At 37.8% G+C, this 11,220-nt stretch overlaps 1 protein-coding gene across 1 annotated transcript in view; it reads right to left on the bottom strand.

Moving 5' to 3' along the window:
• The window catches only part of LOC306882569 (uncharacterized protein), a gene marked incomplete at its 5' end in the record, with an annotated part of 103,831 nt that extends 93,148 nt beyond the window's left edge, over positions 1-10,683 (bottom strand). Inside the window, 10 exons of the mRNA XM_079437292.1 lie at positions 3,815-3,898; positions 4,451-4,551; positions 4,670-4,869; positions 4,951-5,147; positions 5,307-5,399; positions 5,876-5,953; positions 6,163-6,258; positions 7,445-7,506; positions 10,422-10,493; positions 10,680-10,683. Coding sequence (XP_079293418.1) covers positions 3,815-3,898; positions 4,451-4,551; positions 4,670-4,869; positions 4,951-5,147; positions 5,307-5,399; positions 5,876-5,953; positions 6,163-6,258; positions 7,445-7,506; positions 10,422-10,493; positions 10,680-10,683 — 987 coding nt within the window. The remainder of the gene's footprint in view (positions 1-3,814; positions 3,899-4,450; positions 4,552-4,669; positions 4,870-4,950; positions 5,148-5,306; positions 5,400-5,875; positions 5,954-6,162; positions 6,259-7,444; positions 7,507-10,421; positions 10,494-10,679) is intronic.
• Between the last annotated feature and the right edge of the window lie 537 nt (positions 10,684-11,220).

An 11,220-nucleotide genomic window follows, 5' to 3' on the forward strand; every position in this document is an offset into this window, starting at 1 on the left:
TTAGATAAATTATCTCTTTAATACCACGGATTATCTTTTCTGGTTATATATGGATTAGCTCTGTAATTTCTGGGGTTATCTACATAATTGAGTTTACAGTTACAGTATAAGCATGTTTATACATGCAAGACACTAGTAGTTACTGAGCAATACAGGGGGCATCATAAAAGGGGACGGAGTTGATATTTTACCCCAGGGGCAGCTGCTCGAGCTGTCTCAGGTGATTTTGGAGGGCCTGATTTGATTGGACAGGGCATTAACAGGTAAGCCTGATCAGAGAACAGTTCAATTAAAACAATTACAAAAGTGGACCATAGCAAAAATCAGTCAAACTCTTCAGTCAAAATAAGTCAAAAAGTTTAAAATCATTAAGAATCTCAGATAACATACTTCAACCTAAGATATACACTTTCCTTATACCAGGGGTCTCCAACCTTTTTTACATCACGGACCGGTTATGTTTTCCAAAAAAATCTTGTGAACCGGACTGGGGGACGGGGGGGGGGGGGGGGGGGGGGGATATGTGAATGGGTGTGTTGTGGATGGGGTCTTTAAAACAGGTCTATTCATTTATACTGTTATCAGCACGTTGAATTAGATTCGTCTCTGAGAGAATATGCGCTGTTAATGTAGTTTTTTTTTTACTTTCTGTATGACAGAAGTTAAGATGTTCACCGGCATAACTATTGCGCAAAGTTTGCGCGTTGCTTGTGTGATATCCAGCGGCTCGCCTTCATGGTTTAAATCAGAAATATTTCCAGTATTGCGACGTAACCGCAAACCCCCATGCATATGTATCTTAAATGCAAGGATACATGAAAGAGGAAACAAATTGGTATGCCATGCTGTCTGTGTCACGAATCCGGTTCATGGTCTTCCGCACTCACCGTCAGAGGTCGCCCTTCCATCATATTGACTCTTGCACCACACTACTGTTGCTCTTCACCCACGGACTACAATTCCCATCATCCATTGCACTGACGACACACAGCTGTCACCAATCTCACATTGCGCTGATCACACAGCTGATTGCACTGATTACACATGCTTTATAAGCCTTGAACTTCCTCTCTGTCTTTGCCGAGTATTGTTCTGCGTATAACACTCTCCTAGTGTTAGCTGCCTTACCGAGCCATTCTGTGTTTTCTAAGTTTAGTTTGTTTTGTTTATAGACTCGTTTCCTGTTTCCCGCCCTTGTATCGTGGATTTACCCTTTTCTCACCGTTTCGGACTCTGTGTATACCTTGTTTGGATTATTGCTCAGGTTATCGGACTACCCCTCTTCTCAAGCCCTCTGGATATTGTTTGCCGATCGAGGACCCATGCATGCCCTAAGATTACCCTTGTGTCTTGTCCGTGCCATACTCGTTTGCTGGTGTTTTGACTCTGCCTGTTATTTGACTATGTTTATTAATAAAAAAAAAAGCTTGCAAATGGATCCGCACATCTCACGTCTCGTTCACCCCGTTACAGACTGAAACATGTCTTTATTCTTGTGAGCGCTGGTCCGTATATCACGTATCAACTGCGATCCGTTTAAGCCCTAATAGTCTATATGACAGATCAGAGCAATCTTTTATTTACTAATTTAACATGAAATCGTCAAATTGCAACTCCATATCAATAGCATACAACGAAAATACAGAATAATTAGAGCAATCATTTACGCACAATAAATAACAGAGCGTCCTATCTATACACATTTTCTCCAGAACGTTCTCGCGACCTGGTAGGAATTCTTCCACAGCCCGGTAGTGGGTTGCGACCCGGTGGTTGGCGACCTCTGCCTTATACAACCCGAATTCTGTAAATGTTGGGACGTTTTTTCAAATTTGAATAAAATTAAAACTAAAAGACTTTCAAATCACATGAGCCAATATTTTATTCACAATGTAACATAGAGAACATTAACAAATGTTTAAACTGAGAAATTGTAACATTTTAAGCACAAAATGAGCTCATTTCAAATTTGATGCTTGCTACAGGTCTCAAAATAGTTGGGACGGGGGCATGTTTACCATGGTGTAGCATCTCCTCTTCTTTTCAAAACAGTTTAAAGATGTCTGGGCATCGAGGTTATGAGGTTCTGGAGTTTTGGTGTTGGAATTTGGTCCCATTATTGCCTGATATAGGTTTCCAGCTGCTGAAGAGTTCGTGGTCATCTTTGACGTATTTTTCGTTTAATGATACGGCAAATGTGAAAGGTGAAAGATCTGGACTGCAGACAGGTCAATTCAGCACCCGAGCTGGACTCTTCTACTATGCAGCCATGCTGTTGTAAAAGCTGCATTATGTGGTTTTGCATTGTCCTGCTCAAACAGACGTTGTCTGGAAGGGAGCATATGTTGCTCTAAAACCTTTATATACCTTTCAGCATTCATAGTGCCTTCCAAAACATGCAAGCTGCCCATACCGTATGCACTTATGCACCCCCATACCATCAGAGAAGCTGGCATTTGAACTCAGCGCTGATAATACGCTGGAAAGTCTCCCTCCTCTTTAGCCCGGAGGACACAGCGTCCGTGATTTCCAACAAGAATGTCAAATTTGGACTCGTCTGACGAACACGTTTCCACTTTGAAACAGTCCATTTTAAATGAGCCCTGGCCTACAGGACATGACGGCACTTCTGGACCATGTTCACATATGGCTTCCTTTTTGAATGATAGAGCTTTAGTTGGCATCTGCAGATGGGACATCAAATTGTTTTTACCAACAGTGGTTTCTGGAAGTATTCCTGTGCCCATTTAGTAATGTCAAAGACAGAATCATGCTGAAGACCACGGGCTTCCAACAAAGGTCTTCGGCCTTGTCCCTTACGCACAGAGATTTCTCCAGTTTCTCAGAATTTTCTGATGATGTTATGCACTGTAGATGATGAGATTTACAAAGCCTTTGCAATTTGACATTGAAGAAACATTTATAAAGTATTCCACAATCTTTTTACACACTCTTTTACAGATTGGAGAGCCTCTGCCAATCCTTACTTCTGAGAGACCTTGTCTTGCTAAGACATCCCTTTTATAGCTAATCATGTTACAGACCTGATGTCAATTAACTTAATTAGTTGCTAGATGTTCTCCCAGCTGAATCATTTCAAAATGTCTTGCTTTGTCATCCCTTTGTTGCCCCCTTGCCAACTTTTTTCAGACTTGTAGAAGGCATCAAATTTTAAATGAGCTCATTTAGTGGATAATAAAAAGTGTAAAATTTCTCAGGTTAAACAGTTGTTATGTTATCTATGTTCTATTGTGAATAAAACGTTGGCTCATGTTATTTGAAAATCTTTTAGCTTTAATTTTATTCAAATTTAAAAAATGTTCCAACATTTCCGGAAATTCGGGTTGTATTCTTATACATTTAAAGCCAAAATCTTGATGATTAAAAGAGAAGCCTAAAAAATGTTGTCAACCACTTACAGTACACTTTCAGAAGAAAAAAGTTACAAAAGCTGCCACTGGGGCAGTACCTTTTTAAAAAAGTACTAATATGCACCTTTTAGGTATTAATAATCAATTAAAATAATCAATCAAAATCATAGGTAAATATGGTACAAAGGTGTAACTTTTGAAAAGGTACCATGTGAGTGACAGCTTTTATACCTTTTTGAGAGTGTATATACTGCATTTACTCACACACTGGTTTAGGGTTAAACAGGCCAGACAATTCCGAATTAACCTTTCATAGACATTTGTGAATAATCCTAGTAACACAACAACTAACACACCTTTACAAAACTAAAAGAGAAGAAGCAGTTAATTAATGAATCCAGCTGCTAAAACTATGAGAGAGAGAGACAGGCAGATAGAAGTACCTGTCTTAAAGGTGATGCAGCTATAGAAGGAGTAAAGTCTGATGGCAGATTGACAGGAGAGAGGCGCTGAGGAGGAGTGAGATACTAAACCACCATCGAGAGGGAAAAAAACAGAAAGAAGAAGAAAAAAAATATGTGAAAGCATAAAGAGTCACTTGAGCATTTAGATTTACAGTGTGAAATGTTGGAGGAATACTGTCCTGTTTGCGTTTAGATTTATTATGAATATGAAAAACATAAAAACGTCCCCACATATACAGTAAAACCCAAGGATGCATGATTTGTGGAAAATTTCTAATTGTGTTTACAAAAATTGTGATTACGATTCAAAATTACAATAAAAAAAAAAAACCTAGTAAAACATCTTAAAGGAATAGCTGCAACATGTGAGAGAATAAATGCTGAGAAAATTTAAATTTTGGGCTAAACTATTCCTTACTTCCATACTTGAGAGGCTAGTGCTCACTAGTAAAAATGGTTCAGATGGGCAAAATATTATTTTTATTAAAATAAATTAATCGCAAAGGCATCTGTGAAAGACCAGATTTAGGGTATAGTCATTGTAAACAGCATAAAAAGTTAATGAGAAAAGTGTACACGTGTGTGTGCGTGTGTGTGTGTGTGTGTGTGGCTAACCTGCATTTCCTCGTCAGAAACAGAAGCATCTTTAGAGTACTGCAGGAACTGAGCAACATAAGTCATAATAGACTTTTCATCAGGATCCCTAACATCAACATCTGAAATACAAATACACCATTCTTCTATAAGTATGTCATACAGAAAACAAAAGCCTAAAATTATCACTGCTTGTTGCATACTATACAACAAAACCACACAGCATAAACACACACTTACCGGCTGGATCTAGTAGTCTGGGGATGTGAAGTTCTCTTTCAGCAATGTGGAAGGCTTCCTCCAGGTTCTGTCTGTTGGTTCTTGTTCGGGCTTTGGTTAGGTCCACTACATTCGGTCTCAGAGCATGAAGTATCGCCAAAAACACTACACCACTTCTCCAGCTCGCCTTAAAGTCCTTCACATTCAGAGTACAACCAGCCCTGTGAAAAAAGACAGAAAAAGGTTATTGGTTTCAGAATCTCACTGTTCCCAAGAATCCCTTCTAGCAGGTTGCTCCTCACTTTTGGCACTGCTCTCTGACCCAAAGCAGCAGGGCTTTCTTGGCAGATACGCGGAAACGGGTGTGCAGGGGTGAACCACAGGGTGGCACAGGACTGCTGCGGGCACTGCTGCTGGTCGAACGAGTGTCTAAACTCGCCAATGACTCCAGAGAAGACTGACGAGAACTAAAGTTCAATGTGCTGGCCAACTCTTCGATCTAAACAATGTAAAAGTGAAAAATCACAAAATTTACATTCATTCTCCTGAGTTTAGTATATTTGTAATACATTTTATATTAGTACACTTTATTAGGACTTCTTAAATCTAATGGTTAATATAACCCAAATCTTTTGTTAGACTGTGACAGTAAACTTACATGAATGTGCATGATGATGGTCCAGACGAGACCCAGAATGATGGAAGGCTTCCCATCCATGATGTCTGAGACATTGATGTTGACTAGTTTGATCTGCAGGACAAAGATGTTGATAAAATAACAGATGTTGATATTTCACCTCCACACAGCAGGGAGCTAAAAGTAATGCTTTACTTCACACATTCGTGTGAAGTGCATGATGTTGGCTGGAGGGGCAAAGAAAAATGAGACTGTTCTTCAAAGCAGTACAGAATAATCTTCACTTTCATTAGCCTGCGCTCAGCCTTAGCATCACTCTTCACAACAATGGTAACCCCAAAACTCCAACATAATAGAAACTCTTATAAAAAAGCATGCATGCTGGGAACAGAAAATCCCCTGAACAAACAAACAAACAAAAATCATTAATGTAGTTCCAACACAAATTAATTAACTTTTTAAAATTTAAATTGATTGCACACAATTAAAGTTGGAAACTTGCTCCTGTGGGGGAAAAAGTCGAGAATTGTGTTGATCCATTAATGTGTTGATATATTTCCATGAGTATTTTCTACTGTGCTGCGTCTTACCGATTTCCTCTTAAGGAACGCTAGACCTTTCTCAATGTTTGTTCTGTGCTGAAATGTCCCTCTTCCTTTTTCCCGGCTCTGAAATGAAGGTAGGTTGTGGTTTTCGCAAAAGCACTGCTCATGTTTTTGTAATAATTTGGTATATCTCATAAGCAATGGATAGTGTACTGTATTATAGGTGTATAGGTATAGATGCATATGTCTATTGGGCAAAGGCCATCTTGCTCTCTAGATATCAGCATAGGTTATTGAAAAATCAGTTGACCACTAATGAATCAGACTCTTACCATTCTCTGACCACTCAACACCTCCAGCAAGTCCAATAAACTGCTTCCATCTCTGAATTCATTGAAAAGATCCACCAATGTAACTGGAGGACTCCTCTGAGAGAGCAAAATGAAATATTACATATTAAACACCATAATGCACACAATATATAAATTCATAACTAAACCATACAGGTACAAAAACATTTCTGGTTCATATATCACCTCAAAATTAAAATGTAACACTTTTTAACAATTAAACACTTCACTTAAAGTCTTTATATCAGGGGTGGTGAATGTCGGTCCTGGAGAGCCGCAGCCCTGCTGAGTTTTGCTTCAACTGCTTTATATAAATGGTTATTAAAGGGTATAATGCATTATAATTATTGATAATGTGCGTTGTAATACATTATATCCTGTCGTAAATAATTTTAATAACCAAATTTTAATTCATAGTGTAACAATGAATTGATAAGTGTTATAATGTATTAACTGTGGTTACAATTATTCATGAGATTGCACAATGCATTACACGGCATAATTAATGCATTAAAATTATTTTTATAATGCATTATACATAAAAGCATTAAGTAAAGTGTTACCAAAACATTTTTAATGTTTTAAAACATTAAGCACATTTCCCCTCAAATCTACTCCAAATTATATAGTTTGAAAGATTGCTTAGTTTCCATTTGTATCCAATTCGTTAGGAAATGTGTTCACAGCAGATATTCAGACATGTCTAGAGGACATATCAAACAAGCTTGTGTGAACATATCCTGATCAAACCTTTTACATAAAACTGAGCTCCAGGCATTAGTAAGTGTTTGCTGGGGATACGGAGAGAAGAGCATTGTGAAATTATCTAAAATAACACCTCTTATACGTCCTCTGTTCATGCACATAAGACGACAAGCCCCGACAAACTGATTGTGTCATTTGCTCACTTTATAAGTATCTGTGGGTGTGAATATGTGTGTTCACGAGTGTGTGTGCTGACTAACTCCTGTTGCTGTCTGTCCTTCTGGCCCATGTCTGAGAAGATTATATTTACCCCCTGCCCACCCCTCATTCCCTCTCCACTATTGGAGAACATGCAGGAATGACCTCTACCAAAAAACCTCTCCATGTCGGTCATTTATCTGTAATTTAGTTGCATGTCAAAAAAGGCTATTTGTGATTCACTGTCAATACACATGATTAGTGCAAGTGAGATGATGACCATGATGATTCAGATAAACACAACATCACTATTATAGCTTTTCTAAGTCAGGTTTAGGAGCTCTTTAACTTTGACCCTCACCTTGGACAGCTGGGCATTGATCCAGTTCGTGAAGGTTCTTTTCTGAATCTGCTCCTGCTCGACTGAAGGCAAAACAGACAGGAGAACATTTTGAAATCCAGCATGTAGAAACATAGGGAGTGAACACACCTCATACAACTACACACACAATTTGCAGGATTGAATCGCTATGTGCTGTGCTCCCTTCAATTTAAGCAATGTCTAAGAATAGATGTTATATGCATGAGGAACAAACAGGTGCATTTGTATTCACGATAACATTTTGGAGGGTATAATGACAATGGACAGGTTTGTCTAGGAATGGCAGAAATTTTTACCCCAATTAAATTATATTTAAATAACATGTTTTAATCTGTAGAAGAATAAACATGTATGCAAACACTGGAAATGCAATACAGATCTAAAAGTAGTCACATCAAATAGAGTGCCTTTTACGTTTACCGTTATAAAGTTCCACAAAGTCAATGAGCTCATCAGCTGTGTGAAGAACATCTTTCTCCTCCATTCTCTCACAATCCACTTCTTCCATTCTTCTTCTTAATAGTCGGGGAGCCAAAGTCTCAAAAATGGGTTGAACCTGACATGGTCTGTCATACTTTTTATTTGTGTGTTTTCTGTTAATTTTGACCCTAAGAACCAATAATTGGAGGGTCTGCTCTGCCGGAAATATTGCGAAAAAAAAAATGTGGCCATTTTAGTGTATGCACCCTTTATTTTTTATTAGAAAAATGTGAAAAAAAATTTTTTTCCTCAAATCCTCAGTGGGTTTGGTAGGCTGTCAATAAATGCATTCCAGGTACACCGAACACATGTTCTGACAGCATCCACTGAAAAAATAACTCTTAAAACACATTTCTACATGATTTTGCATTAATTTAATGCAAAATAATTAGGCGTTTTCTCACTTTTTTCCAAAAAAAGATTCAAAAAAATTCTTTTCACCAAACAGTATACTCTATATAACTCTAAACAGCCTAAAATTCTATTGAGGTTCTGAGCCTGCTGATCAACTATTAGTGAAATCATCACAGATCCATTGATTTTGGTTGGATTTTTATGATTTTTTCTGTGGAATGAGTATACTGTTTGGTGAAAAGAATGACATATTGACTGATGTCATAACTTGGGGGAATAGTTGATTGCCAGTGAAGTAAAGATGAAAATATTGGAAAAAAGTGAGAAAACGCCTAATTTTTTTGACAGCCTACCAAACCCACTGAGGATTTGAGGAAAAAAAATCATTTTTCACATTTTTCTAATAAAAAATAAAGGGTGCATACACTAAAATGGCCACAATTTTTTTTCGCAATACTTCCAGCAGAGCAGACCCTCCAATTACTGGTTCTTAGGGTCAAAGTTAACAGAAAAAACACAAATAAAAAGTATGGCAGACCATGTCAGGTTCAACCCATTTTATTGAGCTTTTGAGACTTTGGCTCCCCGACTATAAACAAGGACCTTAAAATCTCTCACAATATGACCAGGTCTACATTACTGTTTTCTCAGTATTGACAACTCTCCTCTCAAACGAACACGTAAAATCTTCAACCACTGTTTCTGTAAAACCAATAAGACAAACCTGACTGCCAACCCGACTCTCTCTGTCAGCCTACGGTGATTCTAAAAGAGCTCTCCCTCATTAACTGCTAAACATGACCACGCTCACTATGAATAAGACTCTCAGGTCAGTTATCAGGGTAATGTCTCAGAGATGTGGCTCTTGACCGACTGACCCATAAAGAGAGAATGAGAGAATCTTTGAATAGATTCCTTGACATCACTGGAAGGATTTGACAGTCACTGCTCACACACTCCTGTATCAGCAACATAGGATGAGGAAAAGCTCTGAAATGGTTAAAGTTATCAGCTGACACCCACGCTAAGTTTCCTAGGGATTTATTTAGAGTTCAGCTATCAAATACTAACACGCTTTTTCACTTGACACAGTTGACCCACGGCCATTTTTACCCTGGAAACTGATATGTCAAGCACTGAGGAAGTACATAATACTGTGTGTTTTTTGTTACACAACAGGTAAAAGAAACCTGCAGATAAATTGAAAAAAGACCCATAACAAAGGTAACCATCTTGTGAAAGTATTTTCTTATAGTAATAAAAAGAAACATTTGTTTATATAGAATTTTATCACTCTGGTGTGTTTCAGTCAAATGCAATTAATGACATTTATTAATGACATCCATATGTTGCTAGTGTCGCTGTTAAGGAAAACAGAAACTGACACAGGGATCAGATTAAGTTCCCGGGATTTGTCACCCACCAGAGACCTAGTCCAAAAGAATGAATCATAACTAACAGACAACAATGAAAAAGAGGCCAAAAGAATATAGGGAAAGAAATGAGTGAGGCAAGTGCAGCGAGGGAAAAATTGTGGCACACACACAAACTCAAAAACTGAACCAGCCAAGTTGTTGATCCACCTCAGAAAGAAAGATTTCAAAGTAACAAAATCCTCCCAGCAATCACTCCCCTTTACTGGTGATCTAATACAAATTAACTCTACAGAAACACAATGACAGAAAAGACTGGAATGTTTCCATTGAACAAAGTTCATATCGTATAATCGAATGTGTTTTGGGAGGTGCAGTTCTTAACTCCTTAGAGTTCCCTAAACCTCCCTTTGAGAGAACAACAGAGGGAGGGGACACAATAGTGAAAGCATAGAGAAGATAAAAAAAGAAAAGACATAAAATGGATGACAGCTTTTGACTGACACTTCATTCAGGCGGGACAGATACAAATGGCTTTCATAATGGTTCACAGTAATAGAGAAGTAAAATCAAATACAATACTCTAACTGAAAGCTCCATGATTACTGTAATCTAAAAGAACTCTTTCGAGACATACAGCCAATTTTGAACGCTTATTTATTTATTTTAAAAAAGTATTTTCTGTAAGATTGCACTGGAGAATTTCCAAAAAAAAAAAAACTTTTTGATACAAATTATGTGCACCTCACCTTGTGATCCATGTTTCTTCAAATGAGACCTTTCAGATGGGTGTACAAAATCAGGCAACTTCTTTTTGTTGTCTTTTAAGGAGACATCAACAGTGGTGATTGCACAATGACGTTCAGATGCGCATGACAGAATAATATTTATGTCAGTTAAAAATGCAATAGATGTCATTTTAATTATTGCATACTGTCTGCTGTATCTACAGCATTCTGAGGAACAAATAATATTTTTAACTAATTTCAAACCAACTACAAACTCACCCATGCTGCTGTCAGCAGATTTGCTATCCCAGAATTCCCTGTATTATCATCAGTTGTTGCATTTTGAAGTGTGCGGCGACAGAAATGTTTCAGAAACCAGCCTCATCTTGCAATACAAAGCAATGCAAAACACTCGCATTGAAATTCTGGAGAGCGTGTCAGCTGTGCAACTGAAAAGTACCGTAAACACACGGCACAACTAACATTTAGCGAAGTAATTCAGGATCAGTGCCAGTACTGCAGGTTTAAAAAAAAGCTCCACCTTTTACTTATGTTAAAAGAAACGTACACAGCATGTCCACACAGGTGCTGATGAATGCTTCTCCTAATGCAGTTCTACTGTCTCTTCAGGGCTCTAGCAGTGATCAACATGTTAAGACATCAATTATTCTATGATTATTGAGACATGAAACAAATATTGTGTAACACAATTTCACCTGCTATCAGTTTTTAGTAATTTACACTGTTTTTTTATTTCATCTCAGAAAACCAACAGAGAAATATTACCAAAGTCACATTGTATACTTTTTTCTAATGATTT

This window comes from Barbus barbus (assembly GCF_936440315.1).
Source record: "Barbus barbus genome assembly, chromosome: 16".
NCBI classification, from domain to species: domain Eukaryota; kingdom Metazoa; phylum Chordata; class Actinopteri; order Cypriniformes; family Cyprinidae; genus Barbus; species Barbus barbus.